The sequence below is a fragment of the Aphis gossypii genome, chromosome 3 (genome assembly GCF_020184175.1).
Source record: "Aphis gossypii isolate Hap1 chromosome 3, ASM2018417v2, whole genome shotgun sequence".
Classification (NCBI taxonomy): domain Eukaryota; kingdom Metazoa; phylum Arthropoda; class Insecta; order Hemiptera; family Aphididae; genus Aphis; species Aphis gossypii.
In genome coordinates this window covers 29,292,529-29,311,437 of record NC_065532.1, presented here as the reverse complement: position 1 = coordinate 29,311,437, position 18,909 = coordinate 29,292,529, and the positions used below count along the sequence as shown (strand labels likewise).

At 25.6% G+C, this 18,909-nt stretch overlaps 1 protein-coding gene across 1 annotated transcript in view; it reads right to left on the bottom strand.

Moving 5' to 3' along the window:
- Window positions 1-8,043, bottom strand: part of LOC114127669 (cationic amino acid transporter 4) — a 37,503-nt gene extending 29,460 nt beyond the window's left edge. The window contains exons 1-2 of the mRNA XM_027991984.2: window positions 7,636-8,043; window positions 1,690-1,858 (exon numbers count right to left, since the gene is read on the bottom strand). Of these exons, the coding sequence (XP_027847785.1) occupies window positions 1,690-1,837 (148 nt within the window). The 5' untranslated portion in view covers window positions 1,838-1,858; window positions 7,636-8,043. The remainder of the gene's footprint in view (window positions 1-1,689; window positions 1,859-7,635) is intronic.
- Window positions 8,044-18,909: the final 10,866 nt, after the last annotated feature.

Genomic DNA, 18,909 nt, shown 5'->3' with positions numbered 1-18,909 from the left:
TACTATTTGTATTATTAGAATTTATCTTGAAATAAGTTAGTAAATAAATAAATACAATCATTGAAGAATGTTATTGTTAACTATTTTACAGATATAAATGTTCTGAAAAGCGTAAATAATAAAATCTACACTTATGTATTTAGATAAAAACCATTACTTAATCAATAACAAACATTATTTATTTTTGTTAAATATAGAATGGTACAAAAGTACAAAAATAAAATGTTATTGCGTGGCGTTCACTGTTTAAAACCCAATCTATAATAAATAGTAGGTAATTAAGAAAATTAAGAAGATTCAAAATAGTTTATTAAGTATACAATATAGGTACATGTTATACATTTATAGGTAATTTCATCTAACTATTAATTCTTGTTTAGATACTATAGGTGTATTGTAAAAGTGTTGTACTGGTTAAAATCAAGTATGTTAAACAATTGATAAATAAATATATGATTTTCATGTGTTTTTGGAACATTATAGAAGATGCTTTTCTAGCTTAAAATGTGTTTTAATAACACATGTCATATGAATCTGTATAACTAACTTTAATTTTGTAGTTTTTAATTTTTTACTTTTTAGGACATTTATTGAAGTTTTAGAGCGTATTTATCAATTAAGTTAAATTAGAATGAAAAAATTCAACTATCAACTATTTTTAGGTATAATAATAGATTACTTTTAATTACTTTTAAAGCTTATAAACAACTAATGGTTTTACCCTATTTTGACCTAGTGGATATTGTATAAGTGAAAACTAGATGGGAAATTTACCTATAGCGGATAATATTAGTCTAAAATAGGTAACTAATAGCTAGGAAGTTCTAGCAAATGCATAATTTGGTCACAGATCACCAAAAGTAAGATATAAATTTCTTTCATACTTTCTTGATATTATTCCTATGAGAAAAATGTATTTTTCTGATTTGGCGTTTAAAACATCATAGTTATAATAGCATATTTTTGTACCATAAAGCAAATATACAATATAACTCCAATAAAATATACTTATATGTGAACGAAATTTCTTATGGATTATTTTTCTATTTTTAAGTGCATATTCAAGCTTTAAAAATGAGCTTGTTTTGGTACTATAACTTCCGAACCCTGTTAAAAAGTAATTATATTTTTTGTGTGTAGACAACCACTTATAAAAGAATATCCAGTTAGGACTTTATAATTATAGGTATATATATATAATAATGGGTAATAAATTCCTACTAAACTTTTGGTTTCACACCATTTTAATCGATTTCCAAAAACTATGTATAAATTTTGAATAATGAACAATAAATTAAATTTTATTTTATTTAAAAAAAAATCTCATAGTACCGCATGGTAGGTACCTAACTAAAAACAATCCTCTATATTACAAACAAAAAAATATTCAATTTTCGAAAGCTAAAATGAAATACACGTATGAGAATTGCTCATTGAACGTAACTCATTCAAACTGCACTACTCAAGTGCCAATGAATAAGTGCCCAAATTTTGTTTTTGTATATTAATACAATACATAATTTGGTTTTTTCAACATGCGCTATAAATTTAATATTAAAATACCGTAGAAGTATTATATTGTTTGAATATTGTATGTATGTAACTAAATAACAAAATTCAGTACAATAAAATATGTAGATTTTGTCGAGACGTCGTTAGGTATTAAAATATTGAAATACTTGGATATACCTAAAAGAGTTATGTCAAATGTTGTCAAACATCGTTTTAGTGGTGTTTCGATAGCCTGCGTGCCGATATCCAATACTTTTGTACGGCCCATCTTTTCGGAAAAGCCACTGAACACATGGCTCAATATTTTGTGCCTTGACCCCGGCATGATGAATAAGCTTATTTAACTCTGAAAAATAAAATAAACATTTTATTTAAATAGTTATAACAAATATTTTTATACTATAATATATTGAATAATTATCAAAAATTAGATTTCAATTTTTTCTTTTTGGAGAAAAATATTTTTATAATATAACACAGTAACACACCATCAATTTAAGCTATAAATTCGACAACTTAATTTTAATAAATGAATATATAAATACATATAACTGACATAATTGCCAATTTTTTTTTTTATTGTACAATACAAAATAAATATTAAAATATTTACTAAAATTAAATTTGAAATATCTAATTTAAATTGTAAATCAGTGACAAAGTATCATATATTATAGAAGCCTAAAAAACCAGAACTGGATATCTGCTTATAGAGGAGTTAGAGTAATTAAAGACAATTCAGTCCCAGATTTAAAATTATATTTAATTTTGAATTGAGTATGATATAACAACAATCACTTAACATTCGATTATCCTATTTTTATCAAATATTAGCGTCATTTTTATTGACGATATAAAATAATTATTATAACGTATAGGTATTATGTAGGAATATAATATAACTTTTTTCATATAAAAATTTTGGATTTTGAATTTGAAATATCTCATTACCTACATATTATATGTATCTTAGATCTTAGGTTTTTCATTCCCTGCGTAAACTTAAAGTCAAATTCGATTGATTCTATTATTGATTTTACTCCCCAACCTCAAATTTAAAATAAATTTATTTTTACACAGTTCATAAATATGCGTCATAGACCATAGCGTTGAAACAGATTAAAAATGCTCAATTACTAGCACTAGCATCAGTAGTATACAATTTTGTAAATTATCCAAACGGCGAGACGTTATTATGAGGTATTATAATTTGAAATTAAATCTTGCCATGGTGGAATGATAATGCATATTATTATGTTTGTATGGTGATACAATAAGCTGAGCATAACCGCGTCCTTTTGTTTACGTAGGTTTAGGTAATGAATTCTCTGAAATAATATTCAGTTATGACCAAGTTCTGGAATTCCAGTACCGCTAATTCTGGCTAGTAGCTGGCAGTGTTAATCTCAATGTGAATTTTCGATGGAGAATGAGTAATAAAAATGAAATTTTCAATAAAATACTTATGTGTTTAATTAGTTATTAATGATTATATTTATTTTTGATTATTCACATCTTGTGTCCAAAAAAATTGTTATAAATGAGAATTCTAAGTCATAAAAATCATAATATCTAATCAATAAAAGGTTAGGTTTGGATTTAAAATATAATAAATGAACATTTTATGCTTATAAAACTCAAGTCAACAATAGTATATTTACTTAGTTCAGATTCTAATTTGAAATATTGAATATAGTAAATGATTACTAAACTATTGGGTTTTTCAATTTCAAACGATTCTAAATAATGTACTATACATTATAAGAATATTTTAATAATAAGTTAAGTTACATTGTATATATTTGTTTTAAACATCCATCATCAAACATTTTATAAGATAAGTCAATTAAATAAAATCTATTGTATTCTATCAATAAACAATGTGTGGAATGAAATTATAGTTACTGTTCTATTAAGATAAATTTATCGTGAATGACTGTGTGCTTTTTAAAATCAACAACAAAAAAAAGAAATACTTAACCTAAATTTTGGTTAAGTTTAAAAATTAAAATAAACATTAGGTTAATTAATTATGAGTTCATTATAGTTGCTATCTGATCGTTTTTACTCGTTTTCTGCTATATATGCATGTATAAAGACTGAAGCATTAGAAATTAGAATATAAGTTTTTTCGATCATAGAGGATTAATAGTATCTTATCGTTGTCAAACCTTTTATTTTAGTACATAATACTTGTTATTACTTATTAAATTTTGGTTCTTATTGCATCAATGTATTTTTTTTTAAATTAAAATAATATATTATATGCCACACACAGCTATACCAACATATGAGTATAATGATTAATACTAAAATAATATATTATGAATATTGGATAATATTTAAAATCTATATACATATACCTAAGATTGATTACTTAGTAGAGAAAAATTAATAATATCTCGGAATTCTGTGTATCAATAAAAACGATTACCTATAATGTATCCGGTATATAATCATGGTTTAGTATTAAAAAAGTAAATAAAATATATTACATACAATATACATACATATTATACTTGATATAAATAATAATGATTAATGACTTATAACTTATAACTTATGACTCCATGCTTATGCGTAGTTCAGGTATAAGGTTAAGTTATAGGTAGTTGTATCTAATCTTGTAGATAATACTAATTGTTATTTATTCTACTCATTCTGAATTATCGCACCTATTTTATGGTAAGTGGTAACACATATAAGTATACTTAATCTCAATTAATGTCATACTACTTACATATCATACATACTATATCAATACATAAATGCATTTAACAGATTCGGAAATATATGGTACCTACATAAATTATGTATCCATATGTCTTATACATGTAACTGATGAGATATTTAAGACGTTGTACGAGGACGCGTTACTGCATTTATACTAATGTAAATATATTATATTATATGTATCCATATTATTACATTGTGTTTAGTTAATATATTATTAGCTTTGTAAGAAAATACAGTACTTATATTTCGGTCAATATATTTAAATCAGAATTAGCCAGCCTAACGTATGGTTTTTTTTCTTGTGAAAATTGTATTTTTTGTTGATTTTTATTACGTTTATTTAATTATATAGGTACTAATAAAAATATTATAGTTATTATTACATATTTTATATTAAATATTATAAACCATATAGGCGTATTAAGAGGTGGCTTATAAAGAAGCATAGCCCCCAACTCCTATATATATAAAAAAATGTTAAAATAGTTACCCCAATCAAAAAAATATTTAGAGATGAGAATATTCACTTTTAGGTCATAGAAAAATTGATTTCATTCAAGGGACTTATATTTTATATGTTTGTAAATGCATTAAGTATATTAAAGTGTGTTGTAGAAGCTATTGTATTTCAGACATAGTAATATTATACCAATATATAATAATAAAAAACATACTTTACATGCTATGGAGAGTGGAGACGCTAAAAGTCTAAAACCTACATAGGTTGTCTAATAAATTCTCTTATTTTTATGCAGATAGCACACCTTTTTTGGATAGTAGTGTAAATGCCATAATTTCTAAATCTAATTAAGCACCAAAAATTATTACAAATGGTGCTCTTTTTTTAGTTTTATTATATATTTTTTTTTATTTAATTTTTTAATTAGCTATTATAAATTATTTATTATTTATAAATGATTTTAAGTAAAAAATGTAATGTAACATAAAATGTTTTTATCCGAAATAAGCATAGTATTTGTTGTCTAGCAATAGAAACGATTTTTTAATATTTTTAATTAAATACAATTAAGAATGAATAAATAAATAAAAATTAAGAACCTAAACTAATATTAATTTATGTAAATAAGGTTTTATCCTTTTAAATTATTATAATGTTGTATCATTTACTGCGTGGAATAATTGTATAGTTTAATTTGATATTATCAAAAAATATAAAATATAAACTTATAAATACATAATTAAGTTAACATTAATTAAAAAAAATACATCATATATACTATGATAAACTAGGATATAGTATTCATAAAAAAAAAACCTTGTAGTACACTCCACATCTACTTATATTTAGTAATTTAGTGTATACATATTAAATATATATAACCTATATAATTTATTATATTATTAATAGGAATTTAAATAAATCTTCTATAAGTAAGCATTTTTGAATTTTTGAATTGTTTTTTTTATAAACGCTTTGCAAACACTGACTTAAATTATTGTCGAACAATTTTTAAAAAATAACTGTACTTAATAAACATTAAATGAATTATATTTGTATTTTATTTTGTACCTATCTATTACTACATAAGTACATTTTTTTTTTATCGTTGTTCGAGTCAACTTAAATACTCAAATCACTGATTAAAAATATTATTTTTGGCTAGAATAAGAAAATATTTTTATAAACTTTAAGAATTTCCCTACATAAGGAAAATTTGTATACAAATCTTAATTAAAACAGCATTTGTTTTTATAATTAATGTATAAATTACTTTATTGGGCAATTAGTGTGATGCGTTACCGTCATTAAACAATAAAACTATAATGGTCAATCATGGGGATAAAAACACGAGAATAAAATTAATAGGTAGCTTTGCATGGACAAAATAAAAACAGGATTTACTTATACAATAATATTAAATCACCTTACTATCAATAGTATGATTCAAAATATATGGTTATTAAAAACATTTCTTTCATATAAATAAGTTTTTGTAACTACGAAACCATAAAACAAAATATAATAGCCACTAAATACCCAAGTGTTTCCATAGCAATAATGTACATAAAACATGGTATTAAACATGTTTAATGTTTAAGTATAAAGAAAAACTATGCATAATATTACAACTATTGTTATAACCATTGACGTTGCACAGAGGAATGTTTGAAATTCTGACTTTAAAAATATTAAAATATTTATATAAGAAACTATCAAACAGAACCAAACTTTTATAGAGTTTTTTATGATTTATTTAAAATGTTTAATTAAAAAATATTTTACGAAGAGAAAGCGAACGCATACCTATCTGAATAGTTGAGTAAACTCTTGTAGTATTATATATGAGCTCATTATTTCTTCGTATGTTGCATTAAATATTTGGGAATTAAATGTTCTCTTGATATATATAAATGATATATTATATTTTTTTCGTATGACTATGCTATCATAATTTATTTAATTTCTGCCATCCGACGAGCACTTTTATCAACTAAATAATAGATATAGGTTGTACTGGTACAATCGACTTCATAATTTCTGTAAAGCATTACAGAAAATAGCGAATACCGATTTAATATTAACATCAATTTTCAAATTATAATTTTGTAATAGTTAATATCGTTTTGTAAAATTAATATTGAAAAAAAAAATGTCGATTTATTTATTTTTCCGTGACCCCGAGTTTAAGAACTGCCGGTTTTAACATTACTCGTATCTATCGAAATTATTGTAATACGTGTTTCTCAAAGAACTGCTGTACTAACTAACTACAAACCATCGGTCAAAAAAGAAAAATCGCAACGGATTCACGCTATTTCTTCAAAAACATCCACACGTGAAACGGTTGAAAAGGCGCCATCAGATAGGTAGTTAAGCTCAAACATACCTACACATACCTACGTATTATAGCCATAACACGAAGCATTGTAAACAATGTAACGTTTTCTTATTAGGAGGAAACAATTCATAACCGTATTATTATCATGTTCCAAAAGGTAATCAAAATAATATACATTATAATATTCAAAAATCAGCGAGCGGAACGGGTTTTATTCATGAGAGTGGAGAGAAAATAATATTAAATATAAGATAGGTAGTTAAAACGACGGGAAAAAATGGAGTGTAGGTGTACAGTGTAGGTGCAGTATATACTTAATATGCATTATAGGCATTTTTATCGATGCATACAGAGTGCACTCTACGGAATTTCGACAAGTCGCGTTTATAATACTTGGACATAAATCCTACGAATGCACCCCGCGTACGGATAAGCTACACGACGCATAATTGATATTACACAGGGCGCACAGTGTGGCGAACTACGATAACAGACGGTTTAATAATAACCATACCTACTTCGCGCGAGTCGTCGCGGCGGACAAACGTAAGTATAATATAGAAAATAAGGGTTCAAAATTACTTACCAAACAACGACTATACGGTATAAAGCGCGTTATATATATATGGCACGACGGTCAATGCAAATCGGCGACACGCATAATATTTTCCATTTATAATATTTTGTTTTCCGTCCTTGCAACTGCGGGTGCGTCGTGCGGCCACCACAACACACTGTGGTCGATTGTTATTATTATTTACTGTATGTGTCTAATCCGACGTCATTATAATATATATTATATTATCGAATATCGCGTACGACGTCGACGACTGTCCGCGGTTTTTTCGTGCGTGTTTGCGACCGTCGGCGCACAATAGTCGTGGGATTTTCGTTGTTTTTTTTTTCCAGTTTCTTTTCTTTTTTCTTTTTTAAACGACGACTACTAGACGGCGGTACGGACGCACTGCGTGACGTACTGCAGCGGGACCCGGAAAATCGATTTGCGAACGCGGTCCGGGGGTCGTTCGTTCCGTTCATGCGCGGCTCCATCGTGTCGCCGGCCGCGTACGGTCGCACAATATCACCCGTATATAGTTCTGGGCACAGGTTCATAGATATCGTATAATCGCGATGGATCGACAGCAGCTGCTGCTGCTGCGACTGCGACCGATGCCAACACTGCCGAAAACCACAATGGTTACGACAGGATTTTTTCCTAAGGGAGGGCAAACTTGGGTCTCGTCTAACCGTTGGTATGGCCGAACGAACGTCGTATACGTATATATATATGTGTATACGCCACTGCCGCGGGCGGCAGTTTTACACCACCGTACAGATAAGACGTATACCTCTACCTATGTTATTACCTTTGAGTAACCGCACGCACGATCGTAATGTATTATTATTAGGTATATAGGTACTCGGAAAAGGTAGGTAAATGCATGAACAAAATAATAATAATTACTATATCATAACATCATTTTCAGTCGAATGCAGCGACAAAAATTATATTATATTGCTTAAAATATATATCATATTATAACGCGATATCGACTATACGACGTATATTCTAACGTGTTCATCCCTCTTTCATATCTTTTAAAGTATTAATAATATAATCGATTGAGATTCTCGTTCATTAACAAACTCTCAAGGCACATGATCGTACCGTCGGATAACCCACGCAGTATACTGTACGGGGTGCGATTGTCGTTATGCTTACATTAGTATATAGAAGTAAACATATAGACACTTTGTACAATGTATTCTCGATATTGTTTGATTTGCATACTGCGGACACTTTTTACGGCGAAAACAAACCAAGAAATATATTTCACAAGATATGTGATAAGATTGAATTGTACAAAACCTTGTTCTAAAATATATTCACGAATTCCGAATGCAGCAAGAGAATTAAATAAAAACACGATTGAAATAATTTGCCATACATTTAACTTTTAAATTAATGATGATTGACAGCAGTGAATGTATCAATAGTTCACAAAGCCTGTATAGGTACATTATATACTACTAAAATAAAACATTTATTAAATCAATTGAATTTTCGTGTTTATATCATACCTCATAATTATTCACAGAAACTCATGATTTCTAAAAAACCAATAATTTAAATATTACCTATGTGTACACTGACATTAATGATTATTTATTTGTTTCTATTAAAAATGTACAATACAACTATAGGAATAGGATTATTTGTATATTTAAATGTGTAATAATAAATTATGTGAACATTTAAAATGTATATATTTATTTTCTACCTGAAATAATACAAACTGTCAGAGGTTTTAATTTTTTTCTATGTAGGTAACCGTATTATAAGTGCCTACAACCGTTTATATTATTGTTTATGGTATAGCATTACCAACTCCCATTATAATATAATAAAGTGTTTAATAGGTACTAAATATGTACTAATAATTAATATACCCATAATAGAGGTATATGATGATTGGAGTTGATATTAGTAAACAAATATCTGCGCTGTCATGTTATTATTTCGACTTTGAAGCTATTGTTGAAACCGTGTGAATCTAGGTATTTATTGATTTTCTAGAAAACATGTTATACCAACTACTTGGCGTTACGAACTCGAATAGTTGATTAAAATTAACTATAAAGACTACTGAGTTGTTTCAAACTATTTAATATATTATGTAATATGTGTTAAACTATTATTTACAAAATTTACTGAAATATGTCATTTTATAAAATTATCAGATGTAGAATGTATACAATTCTGGCATATTAAAAATGTTACTAATGTTTATAAACTTTGATATAGAAATAATTCAATAATTTATATAACCAAAAATTATTATATATTATATACACAAGTTTTAGAATATATTTATTATTATTATTATTATTATTGAAAAAAAGGTGATCAAGTGAGTAACGGTCTGCTGTACCTATAATAGGTCACTATAATGGTCGTCTATAAATAGTTTAAAAAAAATTATGAAAATTTAACTATGTATAGATAACACTAATATAAACATTTGGTGACAATTTCAGATATTTACAGAAATTAGTTTAGTTTTTGAGTTAGAACAATATAAAAAATTGATTTTTTTCAAAGCTATTAGAAAATTCTTACTTTTACCTCTATAATGCACCAAGGATATTCATATTAACATTGAAAACCCCCCCTGAAGTTTAAATTTGAAGCATTATTTCATTTATTTCGACAAGTTATGCTGTACACAGACACACAGACACAGACACAAACACAGACACACAGACACAGACACAGACACAGACACAGACACAGACACAGACACAGACACAGACACAGACACAGACACAGACAAACATCATTGTAAAATCAATTCATTCAAAATCTAAAAAGGAAAAGAAAAAAACTGTAAAAATAGACAAACTTATTAGATTATTATCTAATCTTTTGTGGATATATAACACTATAAATAGGTATTATGAATTATTTCACCCGAAAGACTGCATTGAAGATCATTATATCGATTATTTTTACAGTATATTTTAGAAGTGATCTGTTGCATGCTGACATATTGTTCTGTTGACTTAAGTTTAACAAAGTTTACTTTGGAAAAGTTAAATGTATTTATAAATATAAATGAAGCTCATTATTCAATTTAAAAATTGACAAAATAATGAACTAAGAAACTCAAAGGTATCTCCAATATTTTAATATATACTTTTTTAGGAGACAAATATATGACACTTATTCGTTTAGGTTACCTCCTATAATAAGTAACTAAATATTTTAATCACATGTATTTGTTTTACTTTTACTATCTTATATTTGTTATTTTAAGATGAGTAAAATTAAAAATAAATTATGTCTTTTGGAAAAGTTATAGGTAATTAAATAATTTTAAAATATCAGAATTATTTATAGATTACCTACTTAATATTTTAATATAAAAATAATATATTAGTAAATTGATACAATTTTGAATAATCTTACATTCAAATATTACAGCAAATATAATAGAATGTGGTCTTAAAATGTTTTTTCTTAAAAATATTGAAATTAATAAGAATACAATAAATTCCAATGTCATAAGATGAATAATAAGCGATACCAGTAAAATAAATACAGCTGAAAAAATGTGCTTATTTACTAATTAATTATTAAATTTATTTATTTATTTTTCATTTGTTTATTTCCACATTGTAACATGTTTTAGCATAATACAGTTTTAATGCTTTATGGTAACTAGCTTAGTATTTTAAAATAACCTTGAATACAGTATAATTATGATCGGCGAGTAGTTACTTGATTAAGTATTAAATGTTAAATTCATGGTTCGCCATATTCATCTATAAGTTTTAATATGATTAAATATTAATAATGTATACATTTTTGTTTTACAAGTTAAATATTCAAACGGTTTAAAATGTTCCATGAAAAATATTACAAATTTATAACTTTATCTATAGGCTATAATATAATTGATATTATTATTATCATCATTATATTATTTATTGTAATGAACTATAAGTATGGTAATTGCATTTAAGATGATTTTACAAATTTTACAAGATTTCACAAATTGCATAAAGAGTTTATTTTATAATGATTTTATTTAATTTTTTTTACTCTTTCTGCGAACATTATGTTTTTTTTTTGCTATAGAATCAGCATGGGCGTTACTTTTAATAGATAACTTTTCGATTTTCTAAGCATAATGAAAAATTACAGTGATAGCTACTAAAAATATTTGAGAATACGTCAGCAAGAGTGGTATAGTTTTTTTTTAACATGATGTGTTATTGTCATTGTTTTAAAATCGAATATCAGAACACACCGATTTTAGAACGAGTGATAAAATTTAAAGTTTGAAATCATAAATTTTATTATAATTTTATATGGATATTGTTAAGTATTACTGATAGTCAAACATACAATTTACACAATCAAAATAATTCTGTGAGGATAATATATTTTATTAACACAAAAATCATTTATAGTAACAATGTAATCTTCAAAGAGTTATACTGTATACTGTGGTGAAAAATGATATTCTTATTACAAATCAGTTATCACTCTATAAAGAGGATAAGTACATCAATAATATATCCACAAGCACTGCTCGTTCGAGTTAGGTACATTTTTTAACTTTCAAATTACACCAAAGGTTGTTTTATTTTACTTTTTAACTAATTTAAGCACGAATACCTTTTTTAAGTATAAAAATTACAATGGATCATTTAAGCTTGATTTGTATAGGTATAGTGTATATTTTAGGCACGGATTTTTACTATGATTTGTTTCAGACAATACACAAGAATTATTTAAAAGAGAAAAAAATGTTTTTAAGTAAATCATTTTCTTACTTCATTCCTATGCGTGCCGATATATATATTACCTATATTATTTAGATTCCAAGCGGAGCAATGAATATATTGATTTTACAATAATATATCTTATATCTTTTTTATAACTGTATAGACAATAAGTAGCTTAAAAAAAGAGAACATGCAAAATATATTGGCCCAATTAAAAAATTATTTAATTATATTAAACCAGTTTTTGACAGAATTGATTCACTATTATTTTTTATTATTCAAAAACAAATAACAGTAGAAACTTAAAATTGTTTATATTATCATTTTCTATATTAGGTATAGTTTAAAATATGTATAATTATGAATTTAACTATATACAATGATATTTTTTATTTGTTTTATGATATATATTAAAAACCTACTCTTACTGTTTTATGGTATTTTCAGAAAGATGTTATTAAATTTTGAGTCATTTAAAATATAAATTGATATAAATACATATTATTATAATAATTAAATATTTATAATGTAAAAAATGATATAAGCATGAGGTAATACTGAAATTAAAATAAATCACTTAAATGAATAAAAAAAAAACATATCATGAAAATATATACTTAGTGCTAAAAGCTGACACTCTGACAAACCGTCTCCACTCAGAATCACTTTTCGTATGCAATAATGTATCATTGAATTCAAATTTAACACATCCATAACAGTGATTCATTCGAAACCGTATGATGTACACCAGAGTGAGACCCACTTATTAATTTTTATTTTTTTTTTTAATTTGTTAATTAAAGATGATATGATTTATTTAATTTATTTAAGAATTCTAATTAATCGATAGTTATATCCTTCATCATTGAGCACTTCTTCCAGTTACTAAATACTATTTTTTTTCACTTCCATTACGAACCTAATAAATAGGTACCTATTTATGAACAACAACAAAAAAAAAGCTGTAACGACAATATTTAAATATATAACATTGCTCGTATACGCATAGCATAACTGGTACAGCCCGTTTAAATGTATCATCTCAACGTGTTTAAACGCGCGCCTGACTCTCGTCCGCTATGCATTATGATAGTCTAGATTATATTTTATTATATCGATTATACAAACGAAATATCGTGGTTATAAAGTAGTCTGCTGTATTTTTCTAAATACCTATAAGAAAAAAATAGTGTGAATTTTCTATACCAGACGTTTCTAAGTACTAACAAGATCAATTTTTTTTTAACAAAAAGCATCTCCAATGATGATTTTTGTTACTCCAGAACGTGATAAGTGAACATACATAAAAACAAAAAAATCAATATAAAACTCTTACATTGTAAAACTAATACATTCTAATAGCTAACCTCAGAAAAGAAGTTGTGTAGGACATATTATGTACATTGTACCTATTATATAAACCGTATAATTCAATATTATTGATATATTAGTATTTATGAGTTATATAGGCATTAGGCAGATCAAATTAATGTAAGAGCAAGATTTATTTTGACGAATAGGTAAGTGAATACAACGTATAAGTGGATGTATATATGATATAGACATGGAAATACATGAATGTTTAATATGGTATATATTTATAATCAATATATAAACGTTATTTAAATGTTCAAAGTAAATATAAGATTGAAATCAATATACGGAAAATGCTCTTTTCTAGTTAAAAAGTAAAAAATATCCATCATTATTTTTTTTTTTTTTATTTAGGTATACAGAGATCTGAGTATACATAGGTATAATTGTACAATATCTTATACAATTTTCAGTGTACCTATAAGTCGTTGATTAAGCTGATTATACCAATAATATTAATTATTTTTTTTTTAAAAAAGTGCATTATATAACCTTGCCCAATTTTAGTTTAAAATAAAAGGCTATATCATAATAGTGCCTATCACATTCACTGATTCACTTATAGGTCTTGATGGGTAATACATTACTTTACAGGTTATAACTTATAAGTTATAATGTAAGCATATATTAAAAAAAAAAAATATTAATTTTTGATTTCTAAACTTCACATACGTAATTAATATACTTATAGGTACTAATAGACATAGTATTTTAGTTCTTATATAAACTTTATCCACCTACTATACTCATTTTATCTGCTTTATATTTAAACTGCATAATATTTGATTAAAACAATTTAAATAACTATGTACAATTTAGGACATTTATATATACAATTATAGCCTTATACCTAATTGGCTAATTAAATCTTTAATTTCAAGTAATAGGATTTCAAATTGTTTAGTACATTTTAACTAATGGTGAAATAGCTTGTTAATACACAGAAACATTAAAATGTTCAAAAATAAGTTTTTGACCGCATTCAAATACAGTGAATCACCCTGTATAATATCTATATATGTGTAAATAATGAATACGTATATAATATATTAACATAATTTTAACATAATATACTGATAGGCGATAACTATGATAATTTATTGTAAATATATTCAATAAAAATATAACATTGGGTATAACACAAAATATATAGATAAAATGTATTTATGCTGCACATGTGCCCTCCATACGAATCAATGGAAATGATTACAATATTTCACTACTGCGAATTGATTACCTATATTATAATTGACACAAAAAACTATCTTACCAATAGTATTCTTTTTTAAAACGTAAAATGTGATGATATTATTCACTCGGTTAACCTGCGGTTCGTCAAATGTCAAGTAAATAACAACTAAGATAATTATTTCATTCGTTTGTGAACGTATACGGTTTAAATCATAATTTTCTTATTTCAAGCGTATAAGTATATACAGCCAACACATTTCATATGTCTAGGCACCTATAAACCATATGTGTTCCATATTACAGGGAATATAATGGTACGTAATATTATGGTCGATTCAATAGGGGGACGTAAAACTCGAGTCGTGGTCGAGAGATCACTGCGGGTCGCCAAGGAATAATATAATATACGAATACATTTGTAATACATTTGGAAAATTTCTGATACGAACAATACATAAAAAGAAAAAAAAACAAAACTATTATTTAATATATTATTTGAAAGTAACTGCTGTAATGTACCAGCACTTGTTACAAAAAAACCTTCGATGTATTATAGTACCAGAATATAGTTTAGTATACAATAAACATAACAACGTTATTCTTACATAATATAATATAATATATAGTTTAGTATAAATAACTACGTTATACATAATATACTATAATATAATATAATACCTAACATTTATATTTTAGGTTATAATATGCTTGTGTGTAATAATTATAAGGACACAAATTTCACACTGCGCACTCATGAATTTTAATGCGCAGACTCTTAAATATACTTTGTCGCAAACAGAAGACACACCACACCCTCCACATATCTCGAAAACTATAAATTCAAAAATAAAATAGAATATACATACTATACCCAAATAGGGTACCAACTATAGATATTATTGATAACAAAAACTACAGAACAGTTAACTATGTAATATTATTATAAACAATTAATATTATGCTTTAAAACGAATGCACCTATATACCCACATTAATGCTACATATTATAATTGTACATAAGTGTTAGGTCAACTCTACATGACTAGCGATCACTATTCTTCTTTAGAATAATTCTGGAAAATCTCCTAAATACATTATTGGTTGATCACTTTATCGTGTTTCTTAATCTAAACACATATCAGAATTGCTACTATTGGATTTGTCCCCTCTCTCGTTTTTCATATATAATATATGTGTATATTTATTTCTGTTTATTGTTCGTCTAATGTACCTATTGAGCTATTGTAAATATAAATTGTAAAAAGAATAAATATTCTTTTAAATAAAATAAAACACATTGTAGATCGTATAATAAAATTAACATATAGCTTCAAAGAAATAACAATAATGTATCCATTATGCCTACCTAGTACCTATACTCATTCGACGCACATTGTTACATCATAAATAAGAAAAAGTCAAAAGAAACATTAATGAACATAATATGAAATGTGTATCCAATGTAGCTTACCATATAGTACCATTGAGTATTTTTTGTTAAACATACCTTTAAAATTCTAATTACATATTTTGTACTCACATTATTTTAGCATTTTGATAATATATAATACTATGATGTATTCACTAGGTACTGATTTAGGTACTGTCTACAGCAAAAATTATATTCTGAAATAGTAAAATGAATAAAAATACTACGGATTATTTGTATACACTAAAATAATATGACATTATGTGCAATTTAATTGCATATTATAATTGATGTATTTTCGTTAGTCTGATTTGTTAAGACTATTGACCGTTTCGTAGGACGGCTAATGTAGGTACCTGCTTATTTTATCTGCAAGGTCCAGAACAAGACTTAAAATAAAGGTCGATGAAAACTTACTATAGTTTTAAAATTATGCTTTAATCATAAATACCAATATTTGTAAGATAAATAAACTCCTTGATTCATGTAATTACATTTTTTGTCCTGACTCTATGTGAATTAAAATTTCCAAATGTAAATAACCATCGGACTACAATAATAAATTAATGAATTACAATTATAGGTTCCAAGTTCAAGATCAGCGTATTTCAAAATTTACTATCAACGCCAAATTTCACATCGATAAAAAATAAACTGTTTTTTTTTTTTTAATTCAATGTATAATAAAACATCAAATATTCAACTAACTTTTAAGTAATTTAGTATAATACCTGTGTATAAACTGTAATAATAATGAAAGATGTAATATATTTTAAAAATTATAGTATATATAATATTTATTAACATATTTTAGGGTGTATAATAATACCTATTGTATTAAACATATAATTTTACAAACAATTTCATGGTTCATGATTAAAAATTTATTCTCTCTAGGTATATGATGCCCGCTGTGGACTAGAACAAAAATACACACCTGGAGCTAAGTATTCAATAAACATAATTACCTATATTGTAACTCAAGTCGGAAATGATTATAGGGACCCCTGCAGTATATTACATCAACTACATTTTCCAACTAATATTATGTATTATTCACAGCAGTAACCACGGGTTCTGTAACTGTAGACATAGGCCCGTGAGTATTATCTACCGACAACTTGTAATATATACCTATAGTCAGCTTTCATTGATGGTGACTAGATGATAAAAACAACAAAATCCAACCCGATGAATCCCATTACATCATACTGGAAACTATTTCAATTTCGACTATAAACATGGGTCCAATGTATAGTTTATATAATAAACAGTATCTCTATTTATAATAATAATAATATTGTCATTTAGTGCTTTATAACTGATTACGTCTTTATAGCAGTTTGGTAAATCCAATATCTGTCCTCTCGAATCTCATCATGAATTTAAATCAGATTTTACGGTATATTATGCTAATAGTAAAGATTATTTCATATATTATACTTCTATTTATGTGTAAACCAAACTATAAATGTAAACTCGCAAACATGCACTAAAAATGTTACTACAAATAAGAAATTATATAGAAATTTCTTTAAAGATATTCAAATGCGAAAATTAAACTTTAATGACATTATAGGTAAATGAACTTTTTTCTAAATGCAAATAGAAATGTATAAACAAGGATACAAATAACATATTATATGATGAATAATAAATTATGCGAAATATGCATTCGTTTAAAAGCTATATAGGTATAGGTATCTAGCATAATAATTTTATTTCCAACTCTCAGTTAATATAAATTATAATACACATTACGCGTTAATCGTACACTAGGTAAGTACATGACTGAATGATAAACATAAAAACTATAATATGTCATATCGTAATATTTCTATAATCAGTGTTAAACGTTATGAGATTATCAACATAGTTTAGAAAGTTGTTATTTTGGAATTCAAATTATAATAATTTATTGTACTTAATATTAAATTTCTTTAAGATAATATTATAATATAATATAATATATTAAATATTAATTGTAATATGCCATTTAACTCTACAGTTCAACAATATTATTTTAAATAAAAGTGTTATCCTTGCAAAAATAATTTATGGTGCTTTTTAGACTTCTCATTTTTTTTTTTTTTTTTATGGGAGCAGAAAAAACATTTTACAATATTTTCATTAAATATCATATTTCGAAATAAAAACCATAAAAATCAATAAAGTAGCATAGTTACTTTTATTTTGTTTTCTTATTTTAAATATAAAAAAAAACAAGCATAATTTTTGTATAAAATACGAAAAATTGAATAAAAAAGAATTCAAGTGTACAAATGTATACAGGTATATAAGGTATACACAATGTTTTGAATATTAAATGGAAATAAACTTTTTTACGGTATTATACCTATACTGTAGGAGTAGGTAGGTATGATGTATTATTTGTAAAATAAAAAATATTTTGAATTGTGATTAATACTATTTTAGAGTCATTCGTTAATATTGGCTCGTCCATGATGGTTCATCATATCGTGTTATATGTTCCCATAAAATTTCTTTGTTAATGTTATTATTGTAGGATTTAAATTATTGGCTAAACGTTGGTATATTGGTACTATTTTG